This window comes from Trachypithecus francoisi, unplaced genomic scaffold (genome assembly GCF_009764315.1).
Source record: "Trachypithecus francoisi isolate TF-2019V2 unplaced genomic scaffold, Tfra_2.0 Lachesis_group3, whole genome shotgun sequence".
NCBI lineage: Eukaryota > Metazoa > Chordata > Mammalia > Primates > Cercopithecidae > Trachypithecus > Trachypithecus francoisi.
In genome coordinates, this window is record NW_022681468.1 from 82938666 (window position 1) to 82962037 (window position 23372).

The following is a 23372-nucleotide window of genomic DNA, read 5'->3' on the forward strand; positions in this document are numbered from 1 at the left end:
ACTCCTGACCTCACGTGATCCACCCTCCCCAGCCTCCCAAAGTGCTGGGATTACAGGCGTGAGCCACTGCACCAAGCCTGCTGGCAGAGTTTAAGTATGAACACATCCCAAGAAAAAGGAAGCACAGTGTTACTCACCTGTAAGATAGGCTGTGAGTTGAAGCTGGTGAAGGGGTTTCTGGAAAGCATAAAAATAAGCCTGTGAGATCATCCATGAACTGAAGAAGAGATTCAGGTATACTTGGGGCCAGGGCAAAGGAAATGGAGATAAAAGATTTTTAGTATATACGTTAGGGTTGGGGGCTAATGCCAAGTGAAAAAGCTCACAAATCACATAGCAGTATCTCTTATAGGTGCTTTCCTCTCCCTTTCATGAGTCTGTGGACTGAGATCCCTCACTGCCTTCATGTGCTCTAATGTATCTGTGCCTTGGCTTCCCCTCTAAGATGGAAATCACCAGAAAGAATGGGTAAAGACAAAAATTAGTTATGAGTGACATCAACAAAAATGGCAGAGCAAAGACCTCCAAAAATTTCCTCCTCCATAAAAGCAATGAGAAAATTGGCATAATGGTCAGAATCAACTTCTTCAGAAATCTGGGAATTAACAAAGGACTTGTAGTAATCTGGAGAATGTTTATTCAAGAAAAATAGCAGAATGTTAGTAAAAACAGCAAGGTTTGTGGCATTTTAACTTGCTTTATTGCCATTTCTCCTTCTCTGGCTCCATGGTAGCCTTGAAAACCAACAGGGCACACTCATGGTGAAAACCAACAGTCTGGCAGTCACTAGAGGGGATGGAACAGGGTTGGAGTTTTTGAAGGACTCATTCCCAGAGAATTGTTATTATTTGACCTGTCTAGTGGTTCCCCGGAAGACCCCACTTTCAAGGTTGTCTTTATTTGACAGCACCAAGATTTGGAGCTCAAGTTCACCAGGACTTGGAGCTCAGAGCTTACCAAGTGCAGAAAAACCTTTCTCCAGTCTGTTGAAAACAATTAGAAGCACTTGTTTGGCTGCCTAAGGAGATAAATATCAGCTGGGACAAACAAAAGGCTAATCAAAAAGCATGACATATAGAAAACAAATAACAAAATGCAGAAGTCAGTCCTTCCTTATCTGTAATTACATTAAATGTAAATGAATTAAAAGGCAGAAACTGGCAGAACAGATGAAAGAAAAAACAAGTCCAACTATACACAGTCTACAAGAGACTCACTTTGGATTCAAAGATGCATATAGGTTGAAAGGAGAAGGATGAAAAAATATATTCCATGCAAAAAACAGTGAACAAAAGAGTGACTATACTAATATCAGACAAAATAGACTTTAAGACAAAATTGTTGGGCCGGGCATCGTGGCTCATGCCTGTAATCCCAGCACTTTGGGAGGCCAAAGCGGGCAGATCACTTGAGGCCAGGAGTTCGAGACCAGCCTAGCCAACATGGTGAAACCTCATCTCTACTAAAAATACAAAAATTAGCCAGGCGTGGTGGCACATGCCTGTAACCCCAGCTACTCAATAGTCTGAGGCACGAGAATTGCTTGAAGCTAGGAGGAGGAGGTTGCAGTGAGCCGAGATTTTGCCACTGCACTCCAGCCAAGAGGAGAGTGAGACTCTGTCTCAAAAAAAAAAAAAATTGTTACAAGAGACAAAGGCATTAAATAATGATAAATGGGTCCATTTATCAAGAAGAGAAACATTTATATATGCATCTAACAGTACAGTCCTAAAATACATTAAGCAAAAATTGAGAATTGAAGAGAAAATAAGACAATTTGACAATAATAAGGACTGGCATGGTTGCTCATGCCTATAACCCCAGCACTTTGGGACCTGAGGCAGGAGTATCGCTTGAGCCCAGGAATTTGAGACCAGCCAGAGCAGAACAGGCAGACCTCATCTCTACAAAGACATGAAAATTGAAATAAAAAATCTAGCCAGGTGTGGTGGCACATGCCTTTTGTTCTAGCTACTCAGTTCTAGCTGAAGTGGGACTATTGCTTGAGCGTGGGAGGTGGAGGCTGCAGTGAGCCACAATTGTGCCACTACACTCCAGCATCAGCAACAGAGCGAGACTCTGTCTCAAAAAAACAAGAAAACAAAAAACCAAAAACCACAATAATAGTTGTTGACTTTAATACCCCACTTTCAATAATGGACAGAACAACTGGACTGGATCAGCAAGGAAAGGAAACAGAAGCGTACTAATTGAGCAACACAATATACTAACTAAACCTAGCAGACTCTATAGAATACACCACCCAAAAATAGTAGAATATACATTCTTCCCACATACACATGGAGCATTCTCCAGGATAGACCACATGTTATGTCATAAATTTAAAAGGATTTAAATTACTGAAAGTCAAAATCTATAACAGGAGGAAATTTGGGAACTTAACATATATGTAGATATTAAACAACACATTGATAAACAACCAATGGGTCCAAAAAACAAAAATCACGAGGGACATTAAAAAATACTTTGGAATGGGATTGGGCGTGGTGGCTCATGCCTCTAATCCCAGCACTTTGGGAGGCTGAGGTGGGCAGATCACCTGAAGTGAGGAGTTGGAGACCAGCCTGATCAACATGGTGAAACCCCGTCTCTACTAAAAACACAAAAATTAGCCAAGTGTGGTGGCGTGAGCTTGTAGTCCCAGCTACTTCGGAGGCTGAACCCAGGAGGTGGAGGTGTCAGTGAGCTGAGAAGGCGCCACTGCACTCCAGTCTGGGTGACAGAGTGAGACTCCATCTCAAAAAACAAACAAACAAACAAACTTTGGAATGAATGAAAACAAAACACAGCATGCCAAATGTTATAGGATGCAGTGAAAGCAGTGCTTGTAACTGAAATTTATGACTGGAAACATCAGCAGTAAAAAAGATCTCAGATCAATAATCGAACCTTCCACCTTAAGAAACTAGAAAAAGAACTAAATCCAAAATAACGAGAGGGAAGGAAACTAACTAAACCAGAAGTAAATAAAACAGAAAATAGAAAATACAGACTCTCAACAGAACGAATTCTTTGAAATGATTGACCAAAAAAAAAAAAAAAAAAGAGGAAAAGACTCAAATTACTAAAATTCAGAATAAAAAAGAGAACATTGTTGTTACTAACCTAAGAGAAATAAATTGTCTAGAACATCTATGTTTTTCAAAGGAGTGGGAGATTTCAAATGTGGGAGATTTAGTGGGAGACTATTTGGAGAATTAAAAAAAAGGTATTTGGGAATTTCAAATTATTTCTTGTGAAAGTCCTCTCTGATACGTATTCTTTAGGTACTGGCTAATGCCTTTGAAAATGGTAACAACAGTAATAATTTTAAGGGGTTTTAGTTAAGAAATTAAGTAAGCAGACCCAAAATATTCCTTCACTGGAATATTTTTATGTTTAAAACACAGCAAAGAAGCCAGATACCCTTCAGGCCAACAATCGGCATCTTCTGAACCTTCTTTTTATACTTAGCTTATAATGCCATCTTGTGGCAATTCAAAAAAATCCAAGTCAATTTTACTGAAAAGTTACCCTCCATCTCCTAACCAGAGGTTTTCAACGACTTTCTATCACTCAAATCTTTATTTTCCCCTTATTAGTTGGAAAACAAAAACATCATTATTTGAAAAATTTGTAATACATGTATGGATACATGGAATCGCTGTCTGGAAAAAAACAAGTGAAATGGCATTATATTATGCATAGAAAACCAGAAATCTGCAGATCTCTGCATAGAGTAGGTTGATTTCTGACACCCTTGCCCCCCCACCTCACCATTATAAGAGTCTCTGGGAGTTCTTCGTCCCTGCAGACCTCTGCCTCCCTGATAGACAAATAATAAGCATTAATTAATAAATATATCTCAGTTATCTGGCTTCCCTATTCCCTATTTATCTATAGCTACACATTCAAGCATATATTGTTCTACTACAGTGGGCATACTAGTCTAAGAAAGATCCATACTTCACTCCTTCCAAAATGAACACTATGGACATTGTTGATTCAGTCCTTAAACACTTTCACTATTTCCACCCCTATTTATTCTCTGTCAGTTTCTAACATCAGGTGTCCATTGCCAGAAGAAAATAGGGTCCAGTAAGACATCAGATAATTTATGCCAAAACCAATATAAATTTAAGTTCTTGATAAACCTTTGCTTTCATTTAGCATTAGAAACTTCAATCTGAAAGATAAGGTGAACATTACTTACTTGTCCCAAGCTACCAAAGCCAGCCTCTCTATAAGGAATAGATTCCGCTGAGGAGGATCGACTGTATAAGGTGAAACAAAAAGAAAAAAAAAGGCAAAAACCTAGTTTTACTTGTTATTGTTGTTTTTTTGTTTTTGTGTTTTTCAGACAGAGTCTCGCCTTGTTGCCCAGGCTGGAGCATAATGGCATAAGCTTAGCTCACTGCAACCTCCACATCCTGGGTTCAAGTGATTCTCATGCCTCAGCCTCCCAAGTAGCTAGGACTACAGGCACGCACCACCATGCCTGGCTAACTTTTGTATTTTTAGTAGAGACTGGGTTTCACCACGTTGGCCAGGTTGGTCTCGAACTCTTGACCTCAAGTGATCCACTCGCCTTGGCCTCCCAAAGTGCTAGGATTACAAGCGTGAGCTACTGTGCCCAGCCTCAAAAAACCTAGCTTTATATGTTGTTAAAACACAGAACACTTGTTGTTTTTTGGGGAAGAGGCATATGCCACTAATAGAAAGTCTCCGAAGCTGGATTGATGTGAGGAAAACACTTTCCCCTTCTAGTTCTGAGAGACTTCCTCTTGGCTCCCAGAAGGAGGGATTCCCTGACTTTGACACACATGGCCACCTTAGCACAAAAGTCTTGTGGTATTAAAAAACAAATTCGTTTTTATGTCCTCTTCTCCCTTTCCATCTTTCAGCATAGACTTAACTCCCTTAAGCCCAGACATCTGTTGGGACCTGACCCCCAGTCATTGATTATCAGTTTGTCAGGCAATCTGGACTTTCCAGTGTTGTCACTGAGATGGCATCTGTCAAAAGAGCAGTGTTTCCATTTCTAGATTGTAGATCTTCAGATAAATTCTGCCATTTTCATTTCACTTCCTGAAAGTCAGGGTTGGCTTGTGAAAAGTTGTTAAACAATATGCTAAATGTGAAACGTCAACCCTCACTCTAAACTTTCCCTGTTCAGAGCATGAGATGAAGATTTCATTGGGATTTATAGTGGCTTTCTGATTTTTGGTAGTCCATTGAAGAAGGGAGTTTGAAAGTTGTTGTATACTGTTAATGATTGTCTGCCCATGTCCTGCCTGAAATACCATGATCGTTTATGGATAGTATCTTTAATAAAGCTGGATACAGTTTGGCATGGGAAAAAAAACAAACCCTAGCTTTAAACTTCTACATAGACCTAAAATTTCATCAGTCCCAATCTGAGCTACAACTAGATATTTCTTTTATCTTCCAACTTTTGCCAACAGTTTTAATGTTGCTGCGTAGGCTTACCTGACCACTTGACTGCTATGCTGGAAACTGGGTCGTGGGGTAACTGAAAGAGAATAAACCACAGAATAAAAAGTTGCCATCAATCGTGCACCTGCCTTGCCTGGCCAATTTGTTGTGCGTGGTTATCTGGTGGTATAATGTTTTCATATTATACATAAAGTTAGGAAGATCACATTATTGTCTCTGAGAGGAAACCATCTTCTACATAAGGAAAGGATATTCATCTCACACAGATATTTAGGGGAAAAATATTCTCCACCTGACTGCGATGGGGAAGTAATGCCCACTGGTCGAGGTGTGGTTGACCTGCAAGGAAAAAAAAAGAGGTGGCTCTAATCTCTCTGGGCAGAGGTTAAGTGCAACTTTAGAGGATCAATCAGATCACTGTTTATAGAAATAATAGCTTCCTCTCTGAGCACAAACTGCTTACTCTCATGTATCATAGGTAGCATCCTGAAATATGGAAGCAAAGTTTCCACATAAAACCTGTTGCTTTCCAACTCCCTAATTGGAGCTTTCTCCACCTCTGTGTTGCCTATAATAGAAGCTTTAAAGTACACCTTTCTTCCCTCCTCAGTGCCTTATCAAGTACTCTCAACCATACATCTATCCACCCATTCATACATCCCTCCATTGTCTCATCTACTAGAAAAAGTCTCATCTCATCAACTAGAAAAAGAACTAAACCCAAAATAACCAGAAAGAAGGATGCCATCCAACGAGCATATATTTGGGTCTATATTTCCTAGATCCTGAGATTACAAAAATACCTAGAATAACTGAGAGGCTTACAGGCTAGTGGGAGAGATTAAAAAAAAATCAGAGCAGTGTTTAAGTGTTGTAGTGGGCTTATCAGAAGAACAGAAGGACAAAACAACACTAGACTGTAACTTCTATGAATGTAGGGCCGTGTCTTTTTAATCCATAGTGCAGGGCTGATATTAAAATATATATAAATATATATATACACACATATATATAGTTTTTTTTTTTCAATTGTTTGTTTTGAGACAGAGTCTCGCTCTGTCACCCAGACTGGAGTGCAGTGGGCGATCTCCGCTCACTGCAAGCTCTGCCTCCCAGGTTCACACCATTCTCCCATCTCAGCCTCCTGAGCAGCTGGGACTACAGGTGTCCGCCACCACGCCCGGCTAATTTTGTTTTTTTATTTTTAGTAGAGACAGGGTTTCACCATGTTAGCCAGGATGGTTTCAATCTCCTGACTTCATGATCCGCCTGCCTCGGCCTCCCAAAGTGCTGGAATTACAGGTGTGAGCCACCATGCCCGGCCGATACTAAAAATATGTTTAAGAGTTGGTAGAGCATATATATCACTAATTAGAAAGGACTGGTAGCATATATCCAGCCCATAACATAGTACCTGATAAATAGTAGGCACTTAATATTTACTCAATGAATGAATAGACCATCTAATTCCACCTAATGCAGTCTTCACAGAGGAAATGACTGAGTTGAATTTTGAAGGATGAGTAGTGTAAAAAGTAGAGTTTCCTCTTTAAAGCCTTTCCTCTTTGTCTAATTAGGAATAAACAGTAACTTCTCTTAAAAGCAAAATTTATTTAAAGACCTGTACTAACATTCTTAAATATCTGCTAGCCGTAATAAAGAAATCAATGTACTTTATGTTCTTAGCTCCCACAACTTAGCCTAAATATTTGCCCTGGCATGCTTACATTGGTCCAAGCAAGCGTTAGGTTATAGCCTGTTCCTTCCTTATTTGAAGGTGTTTTTACCTTTCTCAGCATTCCACAAGTTACTTCCTCCTTCCTTGGTTCTCCTCTACCTTTGCCTCTTTTAAAAAGTTCTAAGTTGTTAGCCAATCGGAACACATACAGAATGTGAGGTCTCGTTCCAGCCAATGGAAACCGGACACAGCAGTAAGGTAGATGCGTCAGGTTATAAATGACCCTGTCTCCTTTGTTCAGTGTAATCTCGTGGCAAAACTGCTGGCGAGTGTACCCTTTCTGCAGGAAGTAAAAATGTCCTTGCTGAGTAAATTAAATTTATGTTCAAATGCTATTTCTTTATGGCACCGGGGAACCAGCATTTCAAACGGTAGGATTTCATAAGATGACAGTCAAGGCTGAGCATTACAATTAAGATTTTACTTCGGCACTTTCAATAACTCTTTCTTGCAGAAGTGAAAGCCAAATGCATTAGCCATTTTCTCTCTCTGAGTTCACACAGCCAGGAGTCAAGAAAGAATAGGAATTTTCAGGGGGTTGGGTTAGTATGGAAGCTGATAAAACTGACCTGCTTCCTTGGTACCGACTTGGAGATTCCTATAGGTGAAAAAACCAGAAGTGAAGAAGGCTACAACTGAGGATCCTAATCAACAGATCTTCAATCTTACTTGCTAGCTAACTAAGCTCAGTGCCCCTTAGTCATGGTTGCTAAGATTCCCAGTAAGAGGAAAAGTAGCAGCAGTATTTCCTTAGGATATTATTAGCTTTGAGGGGATAAAATTTTAGTTCTTTGTAAGAGTGCATAGGGAATCCCATAGACTAACATAAGTGGGGAAATATGGAGTCTCTGGGGAGAGAAAGGAAAATGACACACCACAATGTGCTAGAATAATTACAGGAGTGGGATCAATAGGAAAATTATATAAATACACAGAATATTCTTAGGAAGAAAAACTATTTAGGAAGAAAGAGTGTGATGCAGAGGAAGGGTCCTGAGGTGCCTTGAGTTTCTCGAAGAGAAATTTTTAAGTTGCAACAGCTGTCTCTTCTATAAGAGAACTTTCCAACTGGTAGGTCATGACTCACTGATGTTCAGGAATGGGTTACAAGTGTGCTATAAGTTGATCCTTTCAGTCCCCCAAGGTCTGCTGAGACCTCATCCATTTACTGTAGTGTGCTTATTGTACAAATATCAATTTCTGTGTGTGCCATGATGAGAAAAAGATTAGGAAACACTATTCTATATAATCAGCTAGATAGATGAGAAAAGTAACAGAGAAAATAATAATAAGTAAAATCTATTTCATTCACCTTTAGAATGGCTAGAAATTTCTTCAGTTCTCCATTCTCCTTCCTTAAGACTGACAATTCTCTAGGCAAAAGATGGAACCAATCAGCTGCAGCAAATCAGGGATTAAAAACCTGATTTTTTTTATTATTATAACTATTAACATTTAGTTAATACTTATTGAGAAATGCTTGCAGCTATACAAGCTATTTCTATCAGGAATTTGGTGATTCAAGGAGACAATGGCAGGGTTTTGATAATGAGAACAATTAAGTGGACAAAATAAGCAATTACTTGGTATGATTTCAGGGGAATTTGCAAAGAATTCCATTTCCTCTCCCCATACACACACACACACCCCCCTCGCCTGCTGATGTCTAAAAATTTTTATCAAGGATTCCATCTTGTGGTTGCTTTGGCAGCACATACACTAAAATTGGAACAATACAGAGAAGATTAACATGGCCCCCAAAGAAAGTTAACATGTAAATGCTTGAAGCATTCCATAAAAAATAATAATAAAAATAATAATAATAAACTTTGAAAGAAGAGAAAAAAGGATTCCAGACCAGCTTGGACAATATGGAGAGACTCCTCTCGACAACAAAAAAAAAAATACAAAAATTAGCCAGGCATGGTGGCGTGCACTTGTAGTCCCAGCTACTTGGGAGGCTGAGGTGGGAGGATCGCTTGAGCCCAGGAGATTGAGGCTACAAGGAGTGTTATCAGTGTGAATCAGCTATATCTGACTTCTCAAGGAAGCAGAAGTTTTTTTTGTTTTAGTTTTTGAGACAGTGTCTCACTTTTTCACCCAGGCTGGAGTGTAGTGGTGTGATCATAGCTCACTGTAACTCAGACTCCTGGGCTCAAAGGATCCTCCAGCCTCAGCCCAAGTAGCTGGGACTACAGGTGTGAACCACTATGTCTGGCTAATTTTTTATTTAAAAACTTTTTTTGTTTTTAGAGTCTTGCTATGTTGCCCAGGCTGGCCTTCTCCTGGCCTCAAGTGATCCTCCTGCTTCGGCCACCCAAAGTGCTGGGATTACAGGTGTGAGCCACTGCACCTGGCCTGGGAAACAGTTTTTGATACTGGGAAATAGAAGAGGAAAACTATAAAGTGAGGAGAGCCTCTGGAGGGAAGAAAGAAAAAAATGGAGATTCAGGGGATCAAAAATTCTATACCCGATTTTCCCAAACAAACAAATACATATGGAGCAATTTCCAGGCTTAGCAAACACAAGGAAATAAGGACTGTCACTTCTTAGAAAGAAAAAAAAAAAGCTCTCTTGTGATTTGATATGTTACTTACTTGTCCTGGCTGACCAGTGCCTGCTGTGCCTCCTGCATGGCTGTTTCTAACTTTGTAATTCTATGCTTATAAAAGGCGATGAGGAGATCTGTTTGTTTCTTCTGGAAACTCCATACCTACTAGGGAAAAACAAGCCTTTGACATACTCTCCCATAACTCCTTTCCCTTCACTTCTGGCAACAAAGGGAAAGCCATCAAATCATACTTTATTATACTGCTCATTTTCTTCTAGAACATCTGGCCTAATAAACAACGTCCCAGAACTAGAGAGCTCAGCACTTATTTCCAGGACACTAGCCTTCTAGTGTCTTTTTTATTTTTATTTTTATTTTTTTTGAGACAGAGTTTCACTATTGTTGCCCAGGCCGGAGTGCAATGGTGTGATCTCGGCTCACCATAACCTCTGCCTCCCAGGTTCAAGCTATTCTCCTGCCTCAGTCTCCCGAGTAGCTGGGATTACAGGCATGTGCTACCACACCCAGCTAATTTTGTATTTTTAGTAGAGACAGGGTTTCTCCATGTTGGTCAGGCTAGTCTCAAACTCCCAACCTCAGGTGATCTGCCCACCTCAGCTTCCCAAAGTGTTGGGATTACAGGCGTGAGCCACCACACCCGGCCCCTTCTACTATCTTAATGCGAATATTCTACCATAGCAGAATGACCCTTTAAAAATATAGTTTTTCATCCCGTGCAAGAAGAGAGATTTTTTAAAAAACTGTTTTTCAAGCTTAGAATTGGTTCTAACTTGTCAACTATTAGTTTGGATCAGCTTCCACATTCATAGCTATTACAGAGCCTTGGTGACCAATTTACTTTCCCTAAAGACACCTACACAGAGTCACCTGCAGGCTGCTTATGCTGCTATAGGAAAGGGTGGAGAGGCACAGAAGGAGATTAACTATGCTTGAATGTTTTTTCTGGGCATGCACACATAATTTTATCTTTTGCCTCACTTTACCATTTGCTATACTAATGTGTCTATCATGGGATTGCTGAATCGGATCAAAAGTTAATATTTAGAAAGTGTTTTAGCTTTGTCAGGCTCTACTTTTGAGTACACAGCAGTATTTATGTCTCATCTGCTTCCTCCCTGTTCAGACTATAAACCCTCTTTTGTCTAGGGTCCTTTCCTAGATCTTGGTACCCTTCTCATAAACTTTTTGTTCTCACTCAATTTTCAAATTGCTCTTGCCACCTTACTAAAGAATTGTACTTAAGAGTTTCCTTTCTACTTAAAGGTAAACTAAACTAGCTCTAGATAGATAAGAATTTACTCTAGTCTATTTTTTTTTAAACCCTCATTTTTAATAAAACTAATATGTTTATTTTAAGCCAGGCATGGTGATCACGCCTATAATCTCAGAGACTCGGGAAGCCAAGGCTAAGGCAGGAGGATTGCTTAACAATAGGAATTTGAGACCAGCCTAGGCAACATAGCAAGACCTTGTCTCTACGAAAAATAATTTCATTTATTTATTTAATTTAATTTAATTTAATTTTTTTTGAGACTTAGTCTCGCTCTGTCGCCAAGGCTAGAGTGCAGTGGCGCGATCTCAGCTCACTGCAACCTCCGCCACCCAGGTTCAAGCGATTATCCTCCCTCAGCCGCCTGAGTAGCTGGGACTACAGGCGCCCACCACCACTCCTGGCTAATATTTGTACTTTTAATGGAGATGGGGTTTCACCATGTTGGTCAGGATGGTCTCGAACTCCTGACCTCTTGATCCGCCCTCCTCGGCCTCCCAAAGTGCTGGGATTATAGGCGTGAGCCGCTGTGCCCGGCCAAAAAATAATTTTAAAATTTTAGCCCAGCGTGATGGTACATGCCTGTAATCTCAACTACTTGAGAGGCTGAAGTGAGTGGACTGCTTGAACCCAGGAGTTCGAGGCTGCAGGGAGCCATGATTGTGCCTCTGCACTGCAGTCTGGGCAACAGAGCAAGAGCCCAACTTAAAAAAATTATTTTAGAAAATTTGAATAGTGGAGGCCAGGCATGGTGGCTCATGCCTGTAATCCCAGCACTTTGGGAGACCAAGGTGGGCAGATCACTTGAGGTCAGGAGTTCGAGACCAGCCTGGCCAATATGGCGAAACCCCGTCTCTACTAAAAATGCAAAAATTAGCCGGGCATGGTGGTGTGCACCTGAAATTCCAGCTAATGGAGAGGCTGAGGCAGGAGAATCACTTGAACCCGGAAGGTGGAGGTTGCAGTAAGCCAAGATTGTGCCACTGCACTCCAGCCTGGGCAACAGGGTGAGACCCCATCTCAAAAAAAAAAAAAAAAAATTGAACAGTGGAGAAGCAGAATAAAAGTTACTCTGAATCCTGGGAATTACCTGAAATGGCAGGGGTGGGGGTGAGAGGCAACAGAGATAAAGCTATATAATAGACAGCCAAATCACAATGTTAGTATCCCAAATATCCTAATCCTACCCTTGGGGTTAGTCGGAAGTAAAATTAAGTCAAAATCAGGCTAGCATCAAGAAAAGTCAAATCCTACCCTAGATTAGTTAGCCCTCCGTTTGACATTACCAAGGGTCATAAGTGCACAAACAGACCCCACTGTGGAACTCCAGGGAGCCAGACTGGATTATGGGAAGGTCTTTTGCCAGGCCTAAGCAGACCTACTTTGTCTACTTGTCCCAAAAAACTGATCATTCCAAGAAGAAAGACCAGTCCAGAAAACAACCAGCAAGGAGTATTAAAGAAGAAGTGATTTTGCCTGATACTAGGGTACAAATGTTTAGCCTATATCAAATACATTCACTGAAGAAGATTCTAAAATCTAACTCAGTAATGTACCTCAGTACAGTACTTAAAAAAATTACCAATAGTTAGCAATCCTTCAAATCCCTCAGCCTCATGAAAAGGTTGGTCTCTTTCCTGTCTCCAAAGAAGATTAACTTTTGCTTGCTCACTTGCTTTTTTAAAAATTTTTAAAAATTTTTTAGAAATGATAGCTTGCTATATTGCCCAGACTGGTCTTGAACTCCTGGTCTCAAACAATCTTCCTGCCTCGGCCTCCCAATCACTTACTTTTTCTTAAAGGTGGGATTATTTTGTTAATACAGTAACACAGAGCTGATAATAAATAAAGTAGTTCTATTGATGATAACACTTAACATTGTCTGGATAATTCAAGTGTTAAATATTGTTTTATTGGAACATTGATACCAACATTTTATTGGTATGAAACTATCTACTTCTATACCCTGATTCCTTTCCTTTATCTCCATAATAGGACCAGGTAAGGATATAATGGTCTTCACACTCTAGATTCCTACCATTTTACTATTGATAACGTGTCAAAATACAAAATTACAACAAATTTAATTTTTTTTTCTTTCTTTTTTTTTGAGATGGAGTTTCGCTCTTGTTGCCCAGGCTGGAGTGCAATGGCCCGATCCCGGCTCACAGCAACCTCCAACTCCCGGGTTCAAGCCATTCTCCTGCCTCAGGCTCCAGAGTAGATGGAATTACAGGCATGCACCACCACACCTGGCTAATTTTGTATTTTTAGTAGAGACAGGGTTTCTCCATGTTGGTCAGGCTGGTCTTGAACTCCGGACCTCAGGTGATCCGCCTGCCTCGGCCTCCCAAAGTGCTGGGATTACAGGTGTGAGCCACCGTGCCCAGCTAGTTTAAAGATTTTAACTGGCTTTGATTTGCAATTCTAGACTTGAGCAACACATTGTTCTAAAAAACAGAATGAGTGTTCCGATTGAGAAAACAAGTTGGCTTTTTAGGCAGAAAAGGGCTGAAGAAAGCAGAAACAGAGAACAAAAAGTGCATGGGTTGGTTCAAAGTTACTCTCCTTGTAAAGGTTAAAGCAGAGGGGACTTCTTTATTATGCCAGCTAAAATTGGCCTGTTTGGAGATTTACCTATTACCTCTCTCTCTCCTGATTTCTTGGAAGATCAGATGAACTGTCAGCATGAGTAATTCCATTTTGGTTTGGACTGCTGGACCTAGTGCAGAAACTCAATCCAAACCAACAGCCTTGTATAAACTTTATTTTATATATGAAACATAATTTTTATTTTATATGCTTGAGAGAGTATATTAAAACTTCAGTTCTGAATTAGGTCCAACAAAAGGGTAGAAAGAGTAAAGGAGAAATAACTGAAAAATACTGAGAGAGGCACAGTGATGGAAGCAAAGGGGGAGCTTAGTAGGTTTACTACAATAAGACATTTTGGTCCAATGTGGGTTATTATAAACAAAACATTCCTGTTTGTTTATAAAAGTAGGCCAGGTGCAGTGGCTTATGCCTGTAATCTTACCACTTTGGGAAGCCAAGGTGGGCAGATCACTTGAACTCAGGAGTTTGAGACCAGCCTGGGCAACATGGCAAAACGCTCTCTCTACCAAAAGCACACACATACAAAAAAGTAATATATGCTTTGGAAATGAATATTAGTTTGATTATCATTTTTGTACTAAAGAAGGACTTTCCCAGTTCTTATTTTTATTTATTTTTATTTTGATAGAGATGGGGTCCTGCTGTGTTGCCCAAACTGGTCTCAAATTTCTGGCTTCAGGTCATCCTCCAAGTGCTGGAATTACTGGAGTAAGCCATCATGCCCAGTCTTAGTTCTTTTTTCTTTTTTTTTTTTTTTTGAGACAGAGTTTTGCCCTGTCAACCAGGCTGGAGTGCAGGGGTTTGTTCATAGTTTACTGTAGGCTCAACCTCCTGGGCTCAAGTGATGCTCTCACTTGAGCCTCTCGAGTAGCTGGGACAACAGGTGCATGCCACCATACCCCTCTAATTTTTAAATTTTTTTTTCTTAAGAGAAAGGGTCTCACTATGTTGCCCAGGCTGATCTCAAACTCCTGGGTTCTAGCAGTCCTCCCACTTCGGTCTCCCAAAGTGTTGGGATTATAGGCATGAGCCACTGTGCCTAGCCTTAGTTCTTATTTTTAAATGTCAGCATTTTTATTTAGTTGAAGATTTATTTTTGCATGCAATTTAATTTTTGAACATCTGTAAATAAGTCACCAAGTTTTAGAAATTCACTTTAAAGATATTGGTAAATTCACGATCTCTCTTTGACATTCAAAACCTATTAGTTTGCCTTATCTATCTTTTGTGAAACTCCCTCATGCCACAATAGGAACAAGCAAGTCTTAGTATTTTTGAACTATATATCTGGATAATCATTCGCTTGATAAAAGGACATTTCTCTAAGTACTCCAACTAAAAAAATGAGAAATGATGACAGAATTGGAATTTTACAACTTCTAATGAATTAAGGATCTCTGCAAAGTTCATCAACAGCTACCCTCATACAAAATAAGAGACATAGACCATTAAGTACCTCTTGGTGGAATACGACACTGGAATAAAGTGGTCTTGCCTTACCTTCCCCTGCCACCAAACCAATGATGGTGATTAACCCTAAACCTACCTATCAATTTACAGGAAATAGAGGACAGAGGAACATATAAAATGACTCCATAGGTACAATAAACAAAATCCACACTGTGAATAACTCTATAGGACAAAAGACCATTTTCTTCAATAATAACTTAAAAAGAAATGAGAGAAAACTCACAGTGTAAAAGAAACTTAAGAGACATAACCACTGAAATATATACCTTTATTGAAACTCAATTCAAAATGTGGGAACATTTTAAAACTGAGACAACTGGAGAAATGTGAATGCAGCCTGATTATTTGATAATATTATGAAATTGTTATTTTAGCATGATGTGGTTATATTTAAGAAAAAAGTTCCTATCTTTTAGAGATACACACTGAAATATTTACAGATTGAAATGATGTAGTATCTGGTTTTGGCTTTAAAATAATCTGGGTGGGGTGGCAAGAGGTATGGATGGAGGAAAATTAGCCATTCACCGATAATTGTTGAAGTGGAGTGATGGATGCATGGAAATGAAACCGTCCTCATAGGGTTTAACAAGAATTACGTGCTTGGTTCTGGACAGAAATATAGTTATAATTAAGGATTCATCAGGCTGCACTTTGGCACATTTCCTTTTAGCTGCGAAAGTCACGTCACACTAGATGCTGACCATTTGCCTCCTCATTGTTCTCATAAACAGAATATGACATTAGAATCATAAGGTTTTTGCTTAAAAGTTGCTTAAGATATTTTTCAGATCCTGAATTCCAGTGGAACAGCTGACACTAGTGAGTCTGAAGACCCCCACAGAGGAATTGAATCAGCATGAGAATGCAGTTTCTTTTTTTTTTCACTTTTTTCATATTTTTATTACATTCTTACTTTCTTCCTCCATTGCCATATCAGTTAAGAGGGCAAATAGTATTTCAAGAGACTGATAGAATATGTTCTGCACTCTGCTCATTTCATAGCTCTCTGGGGAATTGGGGTTTTTGTAAACTTTTATAATCACATTTTCGAGAATGCAGTTTCTTCATCTACCCTTCTCATGACTCCACCCTGCATTCTTTAACCAAGCAATGATCCCCACACCTTGGGTTACTACTCATCCAACCCTTTAAAAACCTCTAGCCTCGAACTCCTCCTGGAGGCAAATTTGAGGTTTCCTATCTCCTTGTTCAGCTGTCATATGATTAAACCTCTTTCTCTGCTGCAACCCAGTGTCTTGGTGTACTAACTTGCCATGCACAGGGCAATGAAACTGATACGGTTCAGAAATTAATTATATTATACATATGATTATACTCTTTTAGACATTTGAAATTATATGTGATAAAATCATAATAAACCTTTTTTTAATGGGCTGATTTTGAGGAGGATCTTTTGAACAGGGTGTGGTGTAAGAAATATATATACGGTCTTTGTCCCTGGTTCCTCACAGAGTTACTAAAACCCTTGGCATTTCCTGAGTGATAGGAGCATCTTTTGTTATTCATAACAAGCCCCTTTCAACCATAGCTGAATTTGTGCTAATGAGGTGACCCTTGGTGGGGTCCTAGATAGCATCAAAATGGGGGCTTGTTGCCAGAGGAACCAAACACTGTTTGGAGGGTTGGGGTCCCAACCCTTCTTCCCACCCCACCCCCACCCCTGACAACCAGAGAAGGAAAAGGGGCTAGAGATTGAGTTCAATCGCCAACGACCAATTCTTTAATCAATCATGCCTATGCAATGGAACCTTCATAACAATTCCTGAACAAGGGAGTTCAGAGAGTTACCAAGTTGGTGAACACTTGGAGGTGCTGGGAGAGTAGTGCATCTGGAGAGGGTATGGAAGCTCTGCACCCCTCCTCACATACTTTGCATCTTTTACATTTGGCTATTCCCATGATGTATTGTTTTCTTTTCTTTTCTTTTCTTTTTTTGAGACACAGTCTTGCGCTGTCACCCAGGCTGGAGTGCGGTGGCATGATCTTGGCTCACTGCAACCTCCGCCTCCCAGGTTCAAGTGTTTCTCCTGCTTCAGCCTCCAGAGTAGCTGAAATTACAGGTGCCCGCCACCACACCCATCTACTTTTTGTATTTTTAGTAGAGGCAGGGTTTCACCATGTTGGCTAGGCTGGTCTCGAACTCCTGACCTCAGGTGATCCACCCACCTCGGCCTCCCAAAGTGCTGGGATTACAGGTGTGAGCCACTGCACCTGGCCCCCATGTTGTATCTTTTATAATAAACTGGTAATAATAAGTAAAGTACTTTTCTGAGTTCTGTGAGTCATTCTAGCAAGTTATTGAAGCTTGGGGGAGCAGGAGGAAGTTCATGAGAATCCTCAAGTTTGTGGTTGGCCAGTCTGAAGTATTGTAGCCTAGGTACTCCATTTGTGGCTGGTGTCCAGAGTGGGGGCAGTCGTGTGAGGCTGAGCCCTAAACATGTGAAGTATGACACTAAAACTCTAGGAAATAATTGAATTGAATTGTTCCACACCTAGTTGGTGTCAGAGAACCGGTTGGTATCAGAAAATGTCTCACACAGGGGCAGAAAACATACAGTGCAAAGATTATATTTCATTTAGCAAAACTTTACTGAATATATTATGCCAGGCATAAGAACTGGAAATGCTAAGATGAACAGTATGGGTTCTTGTCTTTTAGTAGTGTCAAGGGAAAATATCTTGGACCCCCCAAATCACTAAGCTCAAGGGAAAAGTCAAGCTGGGAAATGCTTAGGGCAAACCTGCCTCCCATTCTATTCAAAGTCACCCGTCTGCTCACTGAGATACATGCATATCTGATTGCCTCCTTTGGAGAGGCTAGTCAGAAACTCAAAAGAAGGCAACCATTGGTCTCTTATGTACCTATGACCTAGAAGCCCTCTCCCACTTTGAGCTGTACCACCTTTCCAGACCAAACCAATGTTCATCTTATATATGTTGATTGATGTCTCATGTCTCCCTAAAATGTATAAAACCAAACTGCACTCTGACCTTGGGCACATGTCGTCTGAACCTCCTGAGGCTGTGTCATGGGCACATGTCCTCAATCTTGGCAAAATAAACTTTCTAAATTAACTGAGACTTATCTCAGATTTTCCAGGTTCACAGTAGCTTATCACAGTCTAGTAGAAGAGACATTCTGACACATGAACCAATAAGTAAAACACTATGTTATATGCAGAACACAAGAATGTACAAGATACAGAGATAATAATTAAGAGGTAACTATTAATTCAGTTTTGTTTTTTTTGTTTTTTTTTTGAGACAGTCTCGCTCCGTCACCCAGGCTGGAGTGCAGTGGCGCAATCTAGGCTCGCTGCAACCTCTGCCTCCCAGGTTTAAGCGATTCTCATGCCTCAGTCTCACAAGCAGCTGGGATTACAGGCACACGCCACCACCACACCCAGCTACTTTTTTGTATTTTTAGTACAGATGGGGTTTCACCATATTGGCCAGGCTGATCTTGAACCCTCAACCTCAGGTGATCCACCCCCGTCAGCCTCCAAAAGTGCTGGGATTACAGGCGTGAGCCACCATGCCCAGCCTAACTTAGTCTTTAAAATGTAGAAGTTGGCCGGGCGCGGTGGCTCAAGCCTGTAATCCCAGCACTTTGGGAGGCCGAGACGGGCAGATCACGAGGTCAGGAGATCAAGACCATCCTGGCTAACACAGTGAAACCCCGTCTCTACTAAAAAAATACAAAAAAACTAGCCGGGCGAGGTGGCGGGCGCCTGTAGTCCCAGCTACTCGGGAGGCTGAGACAGGAGAATGGCGTGAACCCGGGAGGCGGAGCTTGCAGTGAGCTGAGATCCGGCCACTGTACTCCAGCCTGGGCGACAGAGCAAGACTCTGTCTCAAAAAAAAAATAAATAAAATAAATTAAAAAAAAAATGTAGAAGTTGGGCATTTCAGATATAAAGGTATGAAAGTATATGGTCTGTAAAAGAACTGCAAAGAACTAAATCTGCCTAATAGATTCAATAATAAATAACCTTATGTAAAAACTTGTGTTTGTATATGAGATGTGAGGTGGTAGTTGTGATTGAAATTGGAGAGTTTAGGAGGAACCAGATCATTAAGGTAACTATGTATCACTCTGAGCAGTCTGAAACTTAGGTGATGGGAAGCCACCAAAAGATTTTGAAAAGGCAGTTACTTGTTCAGATTTGCAATTGAAATAGATTATCGTGATGGCTCAGAGGGAACAGATTAGAGCAAAAAAGAACCCTAAAAATGCTTTCTTAGCAAAAGCAATTGGAGGATTGTTAGTAAGATGTCTGAAGTACCCACTCTGAATGAGAGCCACAGCAGCGCACCAGGCAGAGGGTTAAGTTTTGGGTTGCACAGTTTGTATGATCAAAGGAATACAACCTCACACTGGCCTAAGGTTCCTCCATCCCCTGCTCAGTAGTGATGAAGAATTCAACTACACTGTTTCGGAAGTCCTAAATACTGACAGCTTTTCCTTTTTGGGTAAAATAATATTAAACTAAATACAACTTTTCTTCAAAAGCGCCATTGAGTATCTCTTTTTAATTTCTCTATTTTTACCCAAGCTGGAGTACAGTGGTGCAATCATGGCTCACTGCAGCCTCAACCTCTTGGGATCAAGCGATCCTCCCACCTCAGCCTCCTGAGTAGCTGGGATTACAGGTGTGTGCCACCATGCCCACCTAATTTTTAAATTTTTTGTTGAGGTGGGGTTTCACTATGTTAGCCAAGCTAGTCTCAAACTCCCGGCCTCATGCAATCCTCCCACCTTGGCCTCCAAAGTGGTGTGAGCCACTGCATCTGGCCCACTGAGTACCTCAGTTGTTCAAATTCTTAATTCAAATGAGGGATGGAGAAGCTCTGGTCTATTGATGAGATCAAATCTTGACCTGATTTTATTCCAATAGTATATGTAGCAATCATGTATGTATATATTAGTAAAAACATGTGACTTCAAAAATCCTTTAAAAACATAAAATAGACCAATGGTCAGCAAACAACTGAACATGACCAGCTGTCTGTTTTGTTTTTTTGCTTTTTCTTTTTTTTTTTTTTGAGACGGAGTCTCACTCTGTCACCCAGGCTGGAGTGCAGTGGCGCGATCTCAGTCCACTGCAACCTCTGCCTCCTGGGTTCACGCCATTCTCCTACCTCAGCCTTCCCAGTAGCTGGAACTACAGGTGCCCACCACCACGCCCAGCTAACTTTTTGTATTTTTAGTGGAGATGGGGTTTCACTGTGTTAGCCAGGATGGTCTTGATCTCCTGACCTTGTGATCCACCGACCTTGGCCTCCCAAAGTGCTGGGATTACAGGTGTGAGCCACCGTGCTGGGCTAGCTGTCTGCTTTTGTAAATAAGTTTTATTGGAACATAATTATACCCATTTGCTTACATGCTGTCTATGGCTGCTTCCATGCTACAACAGCAGAGTTGGGTAGCTGCATCGGAAATTGTATGGCCTGCAAAGCTTAAAATATTTACTGGCCTGCTGTGGTCTGAATGGTCTTTACTGGCCACAAAATTCATTTGTTGACACTCAACTCTCAATGCAATAGTATTAAGAGATGAAGGCTTTAGGAGGTGATTATGTCCTGAAGGCTTTGCTCTTGTGAATGGGATTAGTGCCTTATAAATGGGATCAGTGCCTTATAAATAAAAAGAGGCTTGGGGGCCAGGCGTGGTGGTGCGACTGTAATCTCAGCACCTTGGGAGGCTGAGGTGAGCGGATCACGAGGTCAGGAATTCCGGACTAGCCTGATCAACATGGTGAAACCCCGTCTCTATTAAAAATACAAAAATTAGCCGGGCGTGGTGGCGCACGCCTGTAATCCCAGCTAGTCAGGAGGTGTAGGCAGGAGAATTGCTTGAACCTAGGAAGCAGAGGTTGCAGTGAGCCGAGATCGTGCCACAGCACTCCCGCCTCAGCGACAGAGCGAGACTCCGTCTCAAAAAAAAAAAAAAAAAAAAGGCTTGGGGTTGGGCGCGGTGGCTCACGCCTGTAACTGCAGCACTTTGGGAGGCAGAGGCGGGCAGACTGCGTGAGCCCAGGGGTTCAAGACCAGCCTGGGCAACATGGTGAAACCCTGTATCTATTAAACAAAACACAAAAACTAGCTGGGTGTGGTGACATGTGCTTGTAGTCCCAGCTACCTGGGAGGGTGAGGTGAGAGGATCACCTGAGCTCAAGAGGGCAAGGCTGCAGGGAGCCATGATTGCACCACTGGCCACAACCACACCACTGCACTCCAGCCTTTGTGACAGAGTGAGACCCTGTCTCAAAAAAATAAGTAAAAAAGAAGCCTGTTTGCCACTTTTGCCATGTGAGGATGCAGCAAGAAGGCATTATCTTGGGAGCAAAGAGTAAGCCCTTACCAGATACTGTATCTATTGGGGCCTTGATGTTGAATTTCCCAGCCTCCAGAACTATGAGAATTAAATTTCTGTTACTTAGAAATTATCCAGTCTAAGGTATTTTATTATAGCAGCCCAGACAGGCTAAAACAGCTGCTAAGGATGTAAAACGTTACAGCCACTTGGGAAAACAGTCTGGCAGTTCCTAAAAAAGTTAAATATAGAGTTACTATTTGACCCAGAAATTCCACTCCTAGGTATATACCCAACAGAAATAAAAATATATGTCCATGTAAAAACTTATACATAAATGTTCCACAGCAATATTACTTATAATAGTCCCAAAGTAGGAACAACCCAAATGTCTATCAACTAATGAATGGATAAGTAAAATGTATATCCATTTATATAATAGATTGTTATTTGGCCATAAAATGGAATGAAATATTAATAAAGTCCTAACAGATGCTACGACATGGATGAAACTTGAGAGCATTATACTTAGTGAATGCAGCAAGTCACAAAAGACCATACATTATATGATTCTATATTTATGTCCTGAACAGGCAAAACCATAGGAACAGAAAGTAAATTAGTGATCGCCTGGGGATGGGGAGGGTGGGAAGGGTTTGGGAAGTGCCTGCCAATAAGTACAGGGCTTCTTTCTGGGGTGAGATGAAAATGTTTGAAAATTACGCAATAGTGTTTGTGCAATTCTGTAGATGTATTAAAAACCATTGAATTGCATACTTTAAAAGGGTAAATTTTATGGTATGTTAATTACATCTCAATAAAGCTGTTATTAAAAAAGTAAGTGATTGCATGAAAACTAGTGGACCTAAAAAAGAAAAGAAAAGGGGGCGGGCGCAGTGGCTCCCGCCTGTAATCCCAGCACTTTGGGAGGCCAAGACGGGCGGATCACGAGGTCAGGAGATGAAGACCATCTCGGCTAACACGGTGAAACCCCGTCTCTACTAAAAATTTTAAAAAATTAGCCGGGCATGGTGGCGGGCGCCTGTAGTCCCAGATACTTGGGAGGCTGAGGCAGGAGAATGGCGTGAACCCGGGAGGCGGAGCTTGCAGTGAGCTGAGATCAAGCCACTGCACTCCAGGCTGGGCGACAGAGTGAGACTCCGTCTCAAAAAAAAAAAAAAAAAAAAAAAAGCTGATGGGGTGTTTATATTTCCCTTTGAAAACAATTTTTTTTTTTTTGAGATGGAGTTTTGCTCTGGTTGCCAAGGCTGAAGTGCAATGGCGCGATAGCTCCCTCGGCTCACTGCAATCTCCACCTCCCAGGTTCAGGCAATTCTCCTGCCTCAGCCTCTTGAGTAGCTGGGAGTACAGATATGTGCCAACACACCTGGCTAGTTTTTTATTTTTAGTAGAGAAGGGGTTTCTCCATGTTGGCCAGGTTGGTCACAAGCTCCTGACCTCAGGTGATCCACCTACCTTGGCCTCTCAAAGTGCTGGGATTACAGGGGTGAGCCACTATGCCCGGCCAACAATTTTTTAAAATACAGACTTCTTTTTACATATATGATCTTTAACTATTTTTAAGTGAGTTTGTGATCACTCATAACCTTTCATGACTTTTCCACATTATTTTTTAAACTAATAAAGTACAATTTTCAGGTTGGGCGTGGTGGCTCACACCTGTAATCCTGGAACTTTGGGAGGCCAAGGTGGGAGGACTGCTTGAGGCCAGGAGTTTGAGAACAGGCTGGGCAATACAGCAAGATTGTCTCTGTTTCTGTTTGTTTGTTTTAAAGTACTTTACGGTTTTCAGAATATTTCCATAAACATTGTCTCATTGGATCTTCATAAGCAGTAGGATGAGTATTATTATTTCATATTACATGTGAGGAAGTATGACTGGCTCAA

The 23372-nt window shown here is 41.0% G+C and overlaps 1 protein-coding gene and 1 non-coding gene across 2 annotated transcripts in view; one reads left to right on the top strand and one right to left on the bottom strand.

Moving 5' to 3' along the window:
* The window catches only part of RNF212B (ring finger protein 212B), a 34026-nt gene that overhangs the window by 4024 nt on the left and 6630 nt on the right, over positions 1 to 23372 (bottom strand). The window contains exons 4-11 of the mRNA XM_033188561.1: positions 9794 to 9909; positions 8508 to 8568; positions 7765 to 7793; positions 5750 to 5796; positions 5491 to 5533; positions 4214 to 4274; positions 3778 to 3826; positions 138 to 177 (exon numbers count right to left, since the gene is read on the bottom strand). Of these exons, the coding sequence (XP_033044452.1) occupies positions 138 to 177; positions 3778 to 3826; positions 4214 to 4274; positions 5491 to 5533; positions 5750 to 5796; positions 7765 to 7793; positions 8508 to 8568; positions 9794 to 9909 (446 nt within the window). The remainder of the gene's footprint in view (positions 1 to 137; positions 178 to 3777; positions 3827 to 4213; positions 4275 to 5490; positions 5534 to 5749; positions 5797 to 7764; positions 7794 to 8507; positions 8569 to 9793; positions 9910 to 23372) is intronic.
* On the top strand, positions 8895 to 8997 carry LOC117071690. Its single transcript, XR_004432446.1, has one exon. It is a non-coding gene; the product is annotated as a U6 spliceosomal RNA (small nuclear RNA).